This window comes from Mesoplodon mirus (genome assembly GCF_964341445.2).
Source record: "Mesoplodon mirus genome assembly, contig: HAP1_SCAFFOLD_3102, whole genome shotgun sequence".
NCBI classification, from domain to species: Eukaryota; Metazoa; Chordata; class Mammalia; order Artiodactyla; family Ziphiidae; genus Mesoplodon; species Mesoplodon mirus.
Window position 1 is genome coordinate 713 of NW_028294098.1, and position 16,521 is coordinate 17,233.

The following is a 16,521-nucleotide window of genomic DNA, read 5'->3' on the forward strand; positions in this document are numbered from 1 at the left end:
CAAAGTGAATCAGCTATACATATACCAATATCACACTGTTGTTGTTTTCTGAGAGACACTCCAGGTCAAGTGATGGTCACCCGAGTCGTCCTGGGGGCCCGTTGACCCTGGTTGTCTCTCTGGAGGTTGGGGTTGGAGGGCCTCCTCACTCGAGGTCAGTGTGTCCACGGATGGATCCCTGCAACTTCAGGGCATGGTGGGTGGTTAGGATCACCACGTGGGGTCCTTTTCCCTTAGGAGGGAGCTGGCCTTGCAGGCTGCTGATTTCCAGGTTTTTAGATACCCCCAGTATCCTGGCCGGATGGGGCGGCGGGCCAAGCCCTTGGTGACCGTAGCTTCTCCTACCTGGATGGCATACTTGAGTTGTTACAGTTCAGGTGGTCCCAGTGTTTGCACTAATGCTCCAAGGGCGATTCACCTTCGACCGAGAATGTAAAAGTGAAAGGGTTTAGCTAAATTAGGGAGTTCCAGGGCAAGGGTCTGAAGTGACGGCTCTTTGCATTCTTGAAAGGCTGCTTCTGGATTCTATTCCAAAGGATCATCATCTTTTCGTGTCAGTGTTTCTTATAGAGGCCCAGCTATTAGACTGTAGTTAGGGATCCAGATGCAGCAAACCGCGGCCTCCCCAGGAACCCCTAAGCTGTCTTCTAGTTTTAGAAGGGGTAAGGCTGCAAATGGCTTCTTCCCTGTCCTGGGATGGGCTCTGCCGACCTTCTGTGAGAACGAAGCCCAGGCAGTCAGTCCAGGCAGGTTACCTTAGTCTGTGACATTTGAGCCTTTTTCTTGGGCACCTTCTGTCCTTTCTTGGCTAAGTAGTTCAGAGGCCTCCTTAGTAGGGCTGGCGAGCAGAATGTGGTCTGCATATTGAAGGAAGGTTCCCTTCTCCAGAGGTAGATCTTTTAGGTTTTAGTTAAGTTTCCCCAAAGACGGTGTGGGAATTTTTGAACCCTTGGGGCAGGACGGCCCCAGCAGTATTGTCTTCGTTGTATGTTGAGTCCTGCCAATCACAAGCCAAACTTTCTTGTGACTTTGGGACTAATGGAATACAGAAGAAGGCATCATCTAAGTCTAATACAGAATACCATGTCCTGGTGGATGGTAGAATGACCAGCAGGGTGTAGGAATTAGGAACTACTGGATGTATATTCTTGGTGGCTTCACTGACTGTCCTGACGTTCTTTACCAGATACCCAGCAGCCCTCGGGGCTCTCGTGGTCGGGGCCCTTCCAGGATATGGAGTTCACCTGGGCAGTTACCCAGCAGCTCACGGGGCTCTCGTGGTCAGGCCCCTCCCAGGCTATGGAGCTCATCTGGACAGGTACCCAGCAGCCCACGGGGCTCTCGTGGTCAGGCCCCTACACGGGTATGGAGCTCACCTGGGCAGGCACCCAGCAAACCCGGGCACACAGGAACCGTGCACATAGCCCTCATTGCAGAGCGCCCCCAGCCCACCTGTCGGTTGAGCTGACACAGAGCACCTCAGAGCAGGACTTGAACTAAGAAACAGCAGCTCCGACGGGTCTGTGACCCTGGGCATCACTCTGTGCAGCCTCCCTCTGCCTGGTCTTCCAGAGGCTTCCACTGCAGCCGGGGCACCAGGCCTCTGTCTCCACCCGCCACCCCTCCTCTCCCTGACTCCTGGGTTCCTCTCATTAGGAGAGGGTCTTCTTGAAGTTGTCTCCCACTCATGCGCCAGATAAAATGATTAGAAAACAAGCCAGGGCTGCAGCCCCTTGTCTCTCCTGACTCTCAGGAGCCCACACCTGTTCCTTGTACGTGGCCCGTGCAGCAAGGTCCATTTTCTGCAAATGTGAGCTGCTGAGGGGTGAGGATTGGCTGACCCGGCGGGCCAGCCCTCCCCAGGTGTGCCTGGGTTGAGGTCAATATAAACACCGTTCCAGGCAGCAAGAGCCCCTGCAGCTGTGCCTGACGCCCTATCCTCTGCCCCGTCAGCAGTGCCGGGGCCGGGCTGGTGGGAGGGAGTGAGGGGCCGTGGCTTTTTGGGTGGCCCGGTGTGAGTGGGGCTCTGCTGGACTTTCTGCAGGAGTTGCCAGGCTGCCACCTGCTGAAGAAGAGGATGTGTCACCCATACCTGCTGCTGGAATTGCTCGCCGGGCAGAGGTGAGGAAGGAAAAAAGCAGTGGGGACCGGGCCAGGAGGGGTATCTCAGGCAGGGAAGTGGAAAGCTTCCAGAAGAGCGTCTGGGGCCAGGACCATCCTGGCTGGCCTGCCGGCACCAAGTCGGCCTGCGTGCTGTCGCTGGTGTGGCTCCACGGCCCTTCCTGTAGGCTTTCAAGTCCTTGCACACATTCAGGTGTTTTACCTGGGAAGGGTGGGAACAGTTCAGCAGCAGCTGGCCTGGGGCTCGGTTCACGTTTACTCACAGACGCCTCGGCACGGTCCCCCAAGCTTTGCCATGAGGACGCTCCTTGCAGGGGGGCTGCTGGCTGCATGGGAGACGATTCCCCACCTGTGGCCAACTTCAGAATTGTTTACCACTGGAGCAAGTGCCCTGCCTGGTAGGGTTTTCCTCTGTAGAACTGGTGGGTTCTGATTTGTTTTCCTTTTTTCTTTTTTGGTTCAAGGTAGGTTTTATTCCTATTTTTTGTATTTATAGATATAAGCATGGAAATAATTGATTCATATAAATACACCTTTGGGAAGGGAGGAACTTCTTTTTCTGTTTTATTTTTTAAATTGTATTTATTTTTTTTTTTTATTTTTGAATTTTAGTTTTTTATACAGCAGGTTCTTATTGGTTATCTATTTTATACATATAAATGTATACATGTCAATCCCAATCTCCCAATTCATCCCACCACCACCCCTCCACGGCTTTCCCCCCTTGGTGTCCATACGTTTGTTCTCTACCTCTGTGTCTCTATTTCTGCCCTGCAAACCGGTTCATCTGTACCGTTTTTCTAGGTTCCACATACATGCAGTAATATACAATATTTGTTTTTCTCTTTCTGACTTACTTCACTCTGTATGACAGTCTCTGGATCCATCGACGTCTCTACAAATGACCCAATTTCCTTCCTTTTTATGGCGGAGAAACGTTCCATTTTATACATGTACCACATCTTTATCCGTTCGTCTGTCTGTGGGCATTTAAGTTGCTTCCATTACCTGGCTATTGTAAATAGTGCTGCAATGAACATTGTGGTGAATGTTTCTGTTTGATTTATGGTTTTCTCTGGGTATATACCCAGTAGTGGCATTGCTGGATCATATGGTAATTCTATTCTTAGATTTTTAAGGAACCTCCATACTATTCTCCATAGTGACTGCGTCAGTTTACATTCCCACCAATAGTGGAAGAGGGTTCCTTTTCTCCAGCCCTCTCCAGCATTTGTTGTTTGTATCTTTTCTGATGAGGCTCATTCTAACAGGTGTGGGGTGATAACCTCGTAGTTTTGATTTGCATTTCTCTAATTAGTGACGTTGAGCACCTTTTCATGTGCTTCTTGGCCATCTCTATGTCCTCTTGGAAGAAATGTCTATTTAGATCTTCTGCCCATTTTTGTATTGGGTCGTTTGTTTTTTTAATATTGAGCTGCATGAGCTGTTTATATATATGGGAGATCAATCCTTTGTCTGTTGATTCGTTTGCAAATATTTTCTCCTATTCTGAGGGCTGTCTTTTCGTCTTGTGTGTAGTTTCCTTTGTTTTGCAAAAGCTTTTACGTTTCATTAGGACCCATTTGTTTATTTTGTTTTTTATTCCATTACTCTAGGAGATGCATCAAAAAAGATCTTGGTTTGGTTTATGTCCGAGAATTCTTCCTGTGTTTTCCTCTAAGTTTTATACTGTCCGGTCTTACATTAAGGTCTCTAATCCATTTTGAATTTATTTTGGTGTATGGTGTTAGGGAGTGTTCGAATTTCATTCTTTTACATGTAGCTGTCTAGTTTTCCCAGCACCACTGACTGAAGAGACTGTCTTTTATCCATTGTATAGTCTTGCCTCCTTTGTCACAGATTAGTTGACCATAGGCGTGTAGGTTTATCTCTGGGCTTTCTTTTTTTCTTTTACACCTTTATTGGTGTATAATTGCTTTACAGGGGTGTGTTAGTTTCTGCTGTATAACAAAGTGAATCAGCTATACATATACCAATATCACACTGTTGTTGTTTTCTGAGAGACACTCCAGGTCAAGTGATGGTCACCCGAGTCGTCCTGGGGGCCCGTTGACCCTGGTTGTCTCTCTGGAGGTTGGGGTTGGAGGGCCTCCTCACTCGAGGTCAGTGTGTCCACGGATGGATCCCTGCAACTTCAGGGCATGGTGGGTGGTTAGGATCACCACGTGGGGTCCTTTTCCCTTAGGAGGGAGCTGGCCTTGCAGGCTGCTGATTTCCAGGTTTTTAGATACCCCCAGTATCCTGGCCGGATGGGGCGGCGGGCCAAGCCCTTGGTGACCGTAGCTTCTCCTACCTGGATGGCATACTTGAGTTGTTACAGTTCAGGTGGTCCCAGTGTTTGCACTAATGCTCCAAGGGCGATTCACCTTCGACCGAGAATGTAAAAGTGAAAGGGTTTAGCTAAATTAGGGAGTTCCAGGGCAAGGGTCTGAAGTGACGGCTCTTTGCATTCTTGAAAGGCTGCTTCTGGATTCTATTCCAAAGGATCATCATCTTTTCGTGTCAGTGTTTCTTATAGAGGCCCAGCTATTAGACTGTAGTTAGGGATCCAGATGCAGCAAACCGCGGCCTCCCCAGGAACCCCTAAGCTGTCTTCTAGTTTTAGAAGGGGTAAGGCTGCAAATGGCTTCTTCCCTGTCCTGGGATGGGCTCTGCCGACCTTCTGTGAGAACGAAGCCCAGGCAGTCAGTCCAGGCAGGTTACCTTAGTCTGTGACATTTGAGCCTTTTTCTTGGGCACCTTCTGTCCTTTCTTGGCTAAGTAGTTCAGAGGCCTCCTTAGTAGGGCTGGCGAGCAGAATGTGGTCTGCATATTGAAGGAAGGTTCCCTTCTCCAGAGGTAGATCTTTTAGGTTTTAGTTAAGTTTCCCCAAAGACGGTGTGGGAATTTTTGAACCCTTGGGGCAGGACGGCCCCAGCAGTATTGTCTTCGTTGTATGTTGAGTCCTGCCAATCACAAGCCAAACTTTCTTGTGACTTTGGGACTAATGGAATACAGAAGAAGGCATCATCTAAGTCTAATACAGAATACCATGTCCTGGTGGATGGTAGAATGACCAGCAGGGTGTAGGAATTAGGAACTACTGGATGTATATTCTTGGTGGCTTCACTGACTGTCCTGACGTTCTTTACCAGATACCCAGCAGCCCTCGGGGCTCTCGTGGTCGGGGCCCTTCCAGGATATGGAGTTCACCTGGGCAGTTACCCAGCAGCTCACGGGGCTCTCGTGGTCAGGCCCCTCCCAGGCTATGGAGCTCATCTGGACAGGTACCCAGCAGCCCACGGGGCTCTCGTGGTCAGGCCCCTACACGGGTATGGAGCTCACCTGGGCAGGCACCCAGCAAACCCGGGCACACAGGAACCGTGCACATAGCCCTCATTGCAGAGCGCCCCCAGCCCACCTGTCGGTTGAGCTGACACAGAGCACCTCAGAGCAGGACTTGAACTAAGAAACAGCAGCTCCGACGGGTCTGTGACCCTGGGCATCACTCTGTGCAGCCTCCCTCTGCCTGGTCTTCCAGAGGCTTCCACTGCAGCCGGGGCACCAGGCCTCTGTCTCCACCCGCCACCCCTCCTCTCCCTGACTCCTGGGTTCCTCTCATTAGGAGAGGGTCTTCTTGAAGTTGTCTCCCACTCATGCGCCAGATAAAATGATTAGAAAACAAGCCAGGGCTGCAGCCCCTTGTCTCTCCTGACTCTCAGGAGCCCACACCTGTTCCTTGTACGTGGCCCGTGCAGCAAGGTCCATTTTCTGCAAATGTGAGCTGCTGAGGGGTGAGGATTGGCTGACCCGGCGGGCCAGCCCTCCCCAGGTGTGCCTGGGTTGAGGTCAATATAAACACCGTTCCAGGCAGCAAGAGCCCCTGCAGCTGTGCCTGACGCCCTATCCTCTGCCCCGTCAGCAGTGCCGGGGCCGGGCTGGTGGGAGGGAGTGAGGGGCCGTGGCTTTTTGGGTGGCCCGGTGTGAGTGGGGCTCTGCTGGACTTTCTGCAGGAGTTGCCAGGCTGCCACCTGCTGAAGAAGAGGATGTGTCACCCATACCTGCTGCTGGAATTGCTCGCCGGGCAGAGGTGAGGAAGGAAAAAAGCAGTGGGGACCGGGCCAGGAGGGGTATCTCAGGCAGGGAAGTGGAAAGCTTCCAGAAGAGCGTCTGGGGCCAGGACCATCCTGGCTGGCCTGCCGGCACCAAGTCGGCCTGCGTGCTGTCGCTGGTGTGGCTCCACGGCCCTTCCTGTAGGCTTTCAAGTCCTTGCACACATTCAGGTGTTTTACCCGGGAAGGGTGGGAACAGTTCAGCAGCAGCTGGCCTGGGGCTCGGTTCACGTTTACTCACAGACGCCTCGGCACGGTCCCCCAAGCTTTGCCATGAGGACGCTCCTTGCAGGGGGGCTGCTGGCTGCATGGGAGACGATTCCCCACCTGTGGCCAACTTCAGAATTGTTTACCACTGGAGCAAGTGCCCTGCCTGGTAGGGTTTTCCTCTGTAGAACTGGTGGGTTCTGATTTGTTTTCCTTTTTTCTTTTTTGGTTCAAGGTAGGTTTTATTCCTATTTTTTGTATTTATAGATATAAGCATGGAAATAATTGATTCATATAAATACACCTTTGGGAAGGGAGGAACTTCTTTTTCTGTTTTATTTTTTAAATTGTATTTATTTTTTTTTTTTATTTTTGAATTTTAGTTTTTTATACAGCAGGTTCTTATTGGTTATCTATTTTATACATATAAATGTATACATGTCAATCCCAATCTCCCAATTCATCCCACCACCACCCCTCCACGGCTTTCCCCCCTTGGTGTCCATACGTTTGTTCTCTACCTCTGTGTCTCTATTTCTGCCCTGCAAACCGGTTCATCTGTACCGTTTTTCTAGGTTCCACATACATGCAGTAATATACAATATTTGTTTTTCTCTTTCTGACTTACTTCACTCTGTATGACAGTCTCTGGATCCATCGACGTCTCTACAAATGACCCAATTTCCTTCCTTTTTATGGCGGAGAAACGTTCCATTTTATACATGTACCACATCTTTATCCGTTCGTCTGTCTGTGGGCATTTAAGTTGCTTCCATTACCTGGCTATTGTAAATAGTGCTGCAATGAACATTGTGGTGAATGTTTCTGTTTGATTTATGGTTTTCTCTGGGTATATACCCAGTAGTGGCATTGCTGGATCATATGGTAATTCTATTCTTAGATTTTTAAGGAACCTCCATACTATTCTCCATAGTGACTGCGTCAGTTTACATTCCCACCAATAGTGGAAGAGGGTTCCTTTTCTCCAGCCCTCTCCAGCATTTGTTGTTTGTATCTTTTCTGATGAGGCTCATTCTAACAGGTGTGGGGTGATAACCTCGTAGTTTTGATTTGCATTTCTCTAATTAGTGACGTTGAGCACCTTTTCATGTGCTTCTTGGCCATCTCTATGTCCTCTTGGAAGAAATGTCTATTTAGATCTTCTGCCCATTTTTGTATTGGGTCGTTTGTTTTTTTAATATTGAGCTGCATGAGCTGTTTATATATATGGGAGATCAATCCTTTGTCTGTTGATTCGTTTGCAAATATTTTCTCCTATTCTGAGGGCTGTCTTTTCGTCTTGTGTGTAGTTTCCTTTGTTTTGCAAAAGCTTTTACGTTTCATTAGGACCCATTTGTTTATTTTGTTTTTTATTCCATTACTCTAGGAGATGCATCAAAAAAGATCTTGGTTTGGTTTATGTCCGAGAATTCTTCCTGTGTTTTCCTCTAAGTTTTATACTGTCCGGTCTTACATTAAGGTCTCTAATCCATTTTGAATTTATTTTGGTGTATGGTGTTAGGGAGTGTTCGAATTTCATTCTTTTACATGTAGCTGTCTAGTTTTCCCAGCACCACTGACTGAAGAGACTGTCTTTTATCCATTGTATAGTCTTGCCTCCTTTGTCACAGATTAGTTGACCATAGGCGTGTAGGTTTATCTCTGGGCTTTCTTTTTTTCTTTTACACCTTTATTGGTGTATAATTGCTTTACAGGGGTGTGTTAGTTTCTGCTGTATAACAAAGTGAATCAGCTATACATATACCAATATCACACTGTTGTTGTTTTCTGAGAGACACTCCAGGTCAAGTGATGGTCACCCGAGTCGTCCTGGGGGCCCGTTGACCCTGGTTGTCTCTCTGGAGGTTGGGGTTGGAGGGCCTCCTCACTCGAGGTCAGTGTGTCCACGGATGGATCCCTGCAACTTCAGGGCATGGTGGGTGGTTAGGATCACCACGTGGGGTCCTTTTCCCTTAGGAGGGAGCTGGCCTTGCAGGCTGCTGATTTCCAGGTTTTTAGATACCCCCAGTATCCTGGCCGGATGGGGCGGCGGGCCAAGCCCTTGGTGACCGTAGCTTCTCCTACCTGGATGGCATACTTGAGTTGTTACAGTTCAGGTGGTCCCAGTGTTTGCACTAATGCTCCAAGGGCGATTCACCTTCGACCGAGAATGTAAAAGTGAAAGGGTTTAGCTAAATTAGGGAGTTCCAGGGCAAGGGTCTGAAGTGACGGCTCTTTGCATTCTTGAAAGGCTGCTTCTGGATTCTATTCCAAAGGATCATCATCTTTTCGTGTCAGTGTTTCTTATAGAGGCCCAGCTATTAGACTGTAGTTAGGGATCCAGATGCAGCAAACCGCGGCCTCCCCAGGAACCCCTAAGCTGTCTTCTAGTTTTAGAAGGGGTAAGGCTGCAAATGGCTTCTTCCCTGTCCTGGGATGGGCTCTGCCGACCTTCTGTGAGAACGAAGCCCAGGCAGTCAGTCCAGGCAGGTTACCTTAGTCTGTGACATTTGAGCCTTTTTCTTGGGCACCTTCTGTCCTTTCTTGGCTAAGTAGTTCAGAGGCCTCCTTAGTAGGGCTGGCGAGCAGAATGTGGTCTGCATATTGAAGGAAGGTTCCCTTCTCCAGAGGTAGATCTTTTAGGTTTTAGTTAAGTTTCCCCAAAGACGGTGTGGGAATTTTTGAACCCTTGGGGCAGGACGGCCCCAGCAGTATTGTCTTCGTTGTATGTTGAGTCCTGCCAATCACAAGCCAAACTTTCTTGTGACTTTGGGACTAATGGAATACAGAAGAAGGCATCATCTAAGTCTAATACAGAATACCATGTCCTGGTGGATGGTAGAATGACCAGCAGGGTGTAGGAATTAGGAACTACTGGATGTATATTCTTGGTGGCTTCACTGACTGTCCTGACGTTCTTTACCAGATACCCAGCAGCCCTCGGGGCTCTCGTGGTCGGGGCCCTTCCAGGATATGGAGTTCACCTGGGCAGTTACCCAGCAGCTCACGGGGCTCTCGTGGTCAGGCCCCTCCCAGGCTATGGAGCTCATCTGGACAGGTACCCAGCAGCCCACGGGGCTCTCGTGGTCAGGCCCCTACACGGGTATGGAGCTCACCTGGGCAGGCACCCAGCAAACCCGGGCACACAGGAACCGTGCACATAGCCCTCATTGCAGAGCGCCCCCAGCCCACCTGTCGGTTGAGCTGACACAGAGCACCTCAGAGCAGGACTTGAACTAAGAAACAGCAGCTCCGACGGGTCTGTGACCCTGGGCATCACTCTGTGCAGCCTCCCTCTGCCTGGTCTTCCAGAGGCTTCCACTGCAGCCGGGGCACCAGGCCTCTGTCTCCACCCGCCACCCCTCCTCTCCCTGACTCCTGGGTTCCTCTCATTAGGAGAGGGTCTTCTTGAAGTTGTCTCCCACTCATGCGCCAGATAAAATGATTAGAAAACAAGCCAGGGCTGCAGCCCCTTGTCTCTCCTGACTCTCAGGAGCCCACACCTGTTCCTTGTACGTGGCCCGTGCAGCAAGGTCCATTTTCTGCAAATGTGAGCTGCTGAGGGGTGAGGATTGGCTGACCCGGCGGGCCAGCCCTCCCCAGGTGTGCCTGGGTTGAGGTCAATATAAACACCGTTCCAGGCAGCAAGAGCCCCTGCAGCTGTGCCTGACGCCCTATCCTCTGCCCCGTCAGCAGTGCCGGGGCCGGGCTGGTGGGAGGGAGTGAGGGGCCGTGGCTTTTTGGGTGGCCCGGTGTGAGTGGGGCTCTGCTGGACTTTCTGCAGGAGTTGCCAGGCTGCCACCTGCTGAAGAAGAGGATGTGTCACCCATACCTGCTGCTGGAATTGCTCGCCGGGCAGAGGTGAGGAAGGAAAAAAGCAGTGGGGACCGGGCCAGGAGGGGTATCTCAGGCAGGGAAGTGGAAAGCTTCCAGAAGAGCGTCTGGGGCCAGGACCATCCTGGCTGGCCTGCCGGCACCAAGTCGGCCTGCGTGCTGTCGCTGGTGTGGCTCCACGGCCCTTCCTGTAGGCTTTCAAGTCCTTGCACACATTCAGGTGTTTTACCTGGGAAGGGTGGGAACAGTTCAGCAGCAGCTGGCCTGGGGCTCGTTTCACGTTTACTCACAGACGCCTCGGCACGGTCCCCCAAGCTTTGCCATGAGGACGCTCCTTGCAGGGGGGCTGCTGGCTGCATGGGAGACGATTCCCCACCTGTGGCCAACTTCAGAATTGTTTACCACTGGAGCAAGTGCCCTGCCTGGTAGGGTTTTCCTCTGTAGAACTGGTGGGTTCTGATTTGTTTTCCTTTTTTCTTTTTTGGTTCAAGGTAGGTTTTATTCCTATTTTTTGTATTTATAGATATAAGCATGGAAATAATTGATTCATATAAATACACCTTTGGGAAGGGAGGAACTTCTTTTTCTGTTTTATTTTTTAAATTGTATTTATTTTTTTTTTTTATTTTTGAATTTTAGTTTTTTATACAGCAGGTTCTTATTGGTTATCTATTTTATACATATAAATGTATACATGTCAATCCCAATCTCCCAATTCATCCCACCACCACCCCTCCACGGCTTTCCCCCCTTGGTGTCCATACGTTTGTTCTCTACCTCTGTGTCTCTATTTCTGCCCTGCAAACCGGTTCATCTGTACCGTTTTTCTAGGTTCCACATACATGCAGTAATATACAATATTTGTTTTTCTCTTTCTGACTTACTTCACTCTGTATGACAGTCTCTGGATCCATCGACGTCTCTACAAATGACCCAATTTCCTTCCTTTTTATGGCGGAGAAACGTTCCATTTTATACATGTACCACATCTTTATCCGTTCGTCTGTCTGTGGGCATTTAAGTTGCTTCCATTACCTGGCTATTGTAAATAGTGCTGCAATGAACATTGTGGTGAATGTTTCTGTTTGATTTATGGTTTTCTCTGGGTATATACCCAGTAGTGGCATTGCTGGATCATATGGTAATTCTATTCTTAGATTTTTAAGGAACCTCCATACTATTCTCCATAGTGACTGCGTCAGTTTACATTCCCACCAATAGTGGAAGAGGGTTCCTTTTCTCCAGCCCTCTCCAGCATTTGTTGTTTGTATCTTTTCTGATGAGGCTCATTCTAACAGGTGTGGGGTGATAACCTCGTAGTTTTGATTTGCATTTCTCTAATTAGTGACGTTGAGCACCTTTTCATGTGCTTCTTGGCCATCTCTATGTCCTCTTGGAAGAAATGTCTATTTAGATCTTCTGCCCATTTTTGTATTGGGTCGTTTGTTTTTTTAATATTGAGCTGCATGAGCTGTTTATATATATGGGAGATCAATCCTTTGTCTGTTGATTCGTTTGCAAATATTTTCTCCTATTCTGAGGGCTGTCTTTTCGTCTTGTGTGTAGTTTCCTTTGTTTTGCAAAAGCTTTTACGTTTCATTAGGACCCATTTGTTTATTTTGTTTTTTATTCCATTACTCTAGGAGATGCATCAAAAAAGATCTTGGTTTGGTTTATGTCCGAGAATTCTTCCTGTGTTTTCCTCTAAGTTTTATACTGTCCGGTCTTACATTAAGGTCTCTAATCCATTTTGAATTTATTTTGGTGTATGGTGTTAGGGAGTGTTCGAATTTCATTCTTTTACATGTAGCTGTCTAGTTTTCCCAGCACCACTGACTGAAGAGACTGTCTTTTATCCATTGTATAGTCTTGCCTCCTTTGTCACAGATTAGTTGACCATAGGCGTGTAGGTTTATCTCTGGGCTTTCTTTTTTTCTTTTACACCTTTATTGGTGTATAATTGCTTTACAGGGGTGTGTTAGTTTCTGCTGTATAACAAAGTGAATCAGCTATACATATACCAATATCACACTGTTGTTGTTTTCTGAGAGACACTCCAGGTCAAGTGATGGTCACCCGAGTCGTCCTGGGGGCCCGTTGACCCTGGTTGTCTCTCTGGAGGTTGGGGTTGGAGGGCCTCCTCACTCGAGGTCAGTGTGTCCACGGATGGATCCCTGCAACTTCAGGGCATGGTGGGTGGTTAGGATCACCACGTGGGGTCCTTTTCCCTTAGGAGGGAGCTGGCCTTGCAGGCTGCTGATTTCCAGGTTTTTAGATACCCCCAGTATCCTGGCCGGATGGGGCGGCGGGCCAAGCCCTTGGTGACCGTAGCTTCTCCTACCTGGATGGCATACTTGAGTTGTTACAGTTCAGGTGGTCCCAGTGTTTGCACTAATGCTCCAAGGGCGATTCACCTTCGACCGAGAATGTAAAAGTGAAAGGGTTTAGCTAAATTAGGGAGTTCCAGGGCAAGGGTCTGAAGTGACGGCTCTTTGCATTCTTGAAAGGCTGCTTCTGGATTCTATTCCAAAGGATCATCATCTTTTCGTGTCAGTGTTTCTTATAGAGGCCCAGCTATTAGACTGTAGTTAGGGATCCAGATGCAGCAAACCGCGGCCTCCCCAGGAACCCCTAAGCTGTCTTCTAGTTTTAGAAGGGGTAAGGCTGCAAATGGCTTCTTCCCTGTCCTGGGATGGGCTCTGCCGACCTTCTGTGAGAACGAAGCCCAGGCAGTCAGTCCAGGCAGGTTACCTTAGTCTGTGACATTTGAGCCTTTTTCTTGGGCACCTTCTGTCCTTTCTTGGCTAAGTAGTTCAGAGGCCTCCTTAGTAGGGCTGGCGAGCAGAATGTGGTCTGCATATTGAAGGAAGGTTCCCTTCTCCAGAGGTAGATCTTTTAGGTTTTAGTTAAGTTTCCCCAAAGACGGTGTGGGAATTTTTGAACCCTTGGGGCAGGACGGCCCCAGCAGTATTGTCTTCGTTGTATGTTGAGTCCTGCCAATCACAAGCCAAACTTTCTTGTGACTTTGGGACTAATGGAATACAGAAGAAGGCATCATCTAAGTCTAATACAGAATACCATGTCCTGGTGGATGGTAGAATGACCAGCAGGGTGTAGGAATTAGGAACTACTGGATGTATATTCTTGGTGGCTTCACTGACTGTCCTGACGTTCTTTACCAGATACCCAGCAGCCCTCGGGGCTCTCGTGGTCGGGGCCCTTCCAGGATATGGAGTTCACCTGGGCAGTTACCCAGCAGCTCACGGGGCTCTCGTGGTCAGGCCCCTCCCAGGCTATGGAGCTCATCTGGACAGGTACCCAGCAGCCCACGGGGCTCTCGTGGTCAGGCCCCTACACGGGTATGGAGCTCACCTGGGCAGGCACCCAGCAAACCCGGGCACACAGGAACCGTGCACATAGCCCTCATTGCAGAGCGCCCCCAGCCCACCTGTCGGTTGAGCTGACACAGAGCACCTCAGAGCAGGACTTGAACTAAGAAACAGCAGCTCCGACGGGTCTGTGACCCTGGGCATCACTCTGTGCAGCCTCCCTCTGCCTGGTCTTCCAGAGGCTTCCACTGCAGCCGGGGCACCAGGCCTCTGTCTCCACCCGCCACCCCTCCTCTCCCTGACTCCTGGGTTCCTCTCATTAGGAGAGGGTCTTCTTGAAGTTGTCTCCCACTCATGCGCCAGATAAAATGATTAGAAAACAAGCCAGGGCTGCAGCCCCTTGTCTCTCCTGACTCTCAGGAGCCCACACCTGTTCCTTGTACGTGGCCCGTGCAGCAAGGTCCATTTTCTGCAAATGTGAGCTGCTGAGGGGTGAGGATTGGCTGACCCGGCGGGCCAGCCCTCCCCAGGTGTGCCTGGGTTGAGGTCAATATAAACACCGTTCCAGGCAGCAAGAGCCCCTGCAGCTGTGCCTGACGCCCTATCCTCTGCCCCGTCAGCAGTGCCGGGGCCGGGCTGGTGGGAGGGAGTGAGGGGCCGTGGCTTTTTGGGTGGCCCGGTGTGAGTGGGGCTCTGCTGGACTTTCTGCAGGAGTTGCCAGGCTGCCACCTGCTGAAGAAGAGGATGTGTCACCCATACCTGCTGCTGGAATTGCTCGCCGGGCAGAGGTGAGGAAGGAAAAAAGCAGTGGGGACCGGGCCAGGAGGGGTATCTCAGGCAGGGAAGTGGAAAGCTTCCAGAAGAGCGTCTGGGGCCAGGACCATCCTGGCTGGCCTGCCGGCACCAAGTCGGCCTGCGTGCTGTCGCTGGTGTGGCTCCACGGCCCTTCCTGTAGGCTTTCAAGTCCTTGCACACATTCAGGTGTTTTACCCGGGAAGGGTGGGAACAGTTCAGCAGCAGCTGGCCTGGGGCTCGGTTCACGTTTACTCACAGACGCCTCGGCACGGTCCCCCAAGCTTTGCCATGAGGACGCTCCTTGCAGGGGGGCTGCTGGCTGCATGGGAGACGATTCCCCACCTGTGGCCAACTTCAGAATTGTTTACCACTGGAGCAAGTGCCCTGCCTGGTAGGGTTTTCCTCTGTAGAACTGGTGGGTTCTGATTTGTTTTCCTTTTTTCTTTTTTGGTTCAAGGTAGGTTTTATTCCTATTTTTTGTATTTATAGATATAAGCATGGAAATAATTGATTCATATAAATACACCTTTGGGAAGGGAGGAACTTCTTTTTCTGTTTTATTTTTTAAATTGTATTTATTTTTTTTTTTTATTTTTGAATTTTAGTTTTTTATACAGCAGGTTCTTATTGGTTATCTATTTTATACATATAAATGTATACATGTCAATCCCAATCTCCCAATTCATCCCACCACCACCCCTCCACGGCTTTCCCCCCTTGGTGTCCATACGTTTGTTCTCTACCTCTGTGTCTCTATTTCTGCCCTGCAAACCGGTTCATCTGTACCGTTTTTCTAGGTTCCACATACATGCAGTAATATACAATATTTGTTTTTCTCTTTCTGACTTACTTCACTCTGTATGACAGTCTCTGGATCCATCGACGTCTCTACAAATGACCCAATTTCCTTCCTTTTTATGGCGGAGAAACGTTCCATTTTATACATGTACCACATCTTTATCCGTTCGTCTGTCTGTGGGCATTTAAGTTGCTTCCATTACCTGGCTATTGTAAATAGTGCTGCAATGAACATTGTGGTGAATGTTTCTGTTTGATTTATGGTTTTCTCTGGGTATATACCCAGTAGTGGCATTGCTGGATCATATGGTAATTCTATTCTTAGATTTTTAAGGAACCTCCATACTATTCTCCATAGTGACTGCGTCAGTTTACATTCCCACCAATAGTGGAAGAGGGTTCCTTTTCTCCAGCCCTCTCCAGCATTTGTTGTTTGTATCTTTTCTGATGAGGCTCATTCTAACAGGTGTGGGGTGATAACCTCGTAGTTTTGATTTGCATTTCTCTAATTAGTGACGTTGAGCACCTTTTCATGTGCTTCTTGGCCATCTCTATGTCCTCTTGGAAGAAATGTCTATTTAGATCTTCTGCCCATTTTTGTATTGGGTCGTTTGTTTTTTTAATATTGAGCTGCATGAGCTGTTTATATATATGGGAGATCAATCCTTTGTCTGTTGATTCGTTTGCAAATATTTTCTCCTATTCTGAGGGCTGTCTTTTCGTCTTGTGTGTAGTTTCCTTTGTTTTGCAAAAGCTTTTACGTTTCATTAGGACCCATTTGTTTATTTTGTTTTTTATTCCATTACTCTAGGAGATGCATCAAAAAAGATCTTGGTTTGGTTTATGTCCGAGAATTCTTCCTGTGTTTTCCTCTAAGTTTTATACTGTCCGGTCTTACATTAAGGTCTCTAATCCATTTTGAATTTATTTTGGTGTATGGTGTTAGGGAGTGTTCGAATTTCATTCTTTTACATGTAGCTGTCTAGTTTTCCCAGCACCACTGACTGAAGAGACTGTCTTTTATCCATTGTATAGTCTTGCCTCCTTTGTCACAGATTAGTTGACCATAGGCGTGTAGGTTTATCTCTGGGCTTTCTTTTTTTCTTTTACACCTTTATTGGTGTATAATTGCTTTACAGGGGTGTGTTAGTTTCTGCTGTATAACAAAGTGAATCAGCTATACATATACCAATATCACACTGTTGTTGTTTTCTGAGAGACACTCCAGGTCAAGTGATGGTCACCCGAGTCGTCCTGGGGGCCCGTTGACCCTGGTTGTCTCTCTGGAGGTTGGGGTTGGAGGGCCTCCTCACTCGAGGTCAGTG

General features: G+C 48.8%; 1 protein-coding gene across 2 annotated transcripts in view; it reads left to right on the forward strand.

Annotated features, from left to right (window-relative positions):
- Positions 1–1,162: 1,162 nt before the first annotated feature.
- LOC309798368 (uncharacterized protein) overlaps positions 1,163–16,521 on the forward strand; it is a 29,587-nt gene continuing 14,228 nt past the window's right edge. For both annotated transcript variants that reach the window (XM_088845594.1, XM_088845593.1), the window contains exons 1-8: positions 1,163–1,318; positions 2,045–2,121; positions 5,277–5,408; positions 6,135–6,211; positions 9,367–9,498; positions 10,225–10,301; positions 13,457–13,588; positions 14,315–14,391. Coding sequence is in view for 1 of the 2 variants with exons in the window: in XM_088845593.1 (XP_088701719.1) it covers positions 9,414–9,498; positions 10,225–10,301; positions 13,457–13,588; positions 14,315–14,391 (371 nt within the window). In the remaining variant the exon portion in view is untranslated. The remainder of the gene's footprint in view (positions 1,319–2,044; positions 2,122–5,276; positions 5,409–6,134; positions 6,212–9,366; positions 9,499–10,224; positions 10,302–13,456; positions 13,589–14,314; positions 14,392–16,521) is intronic.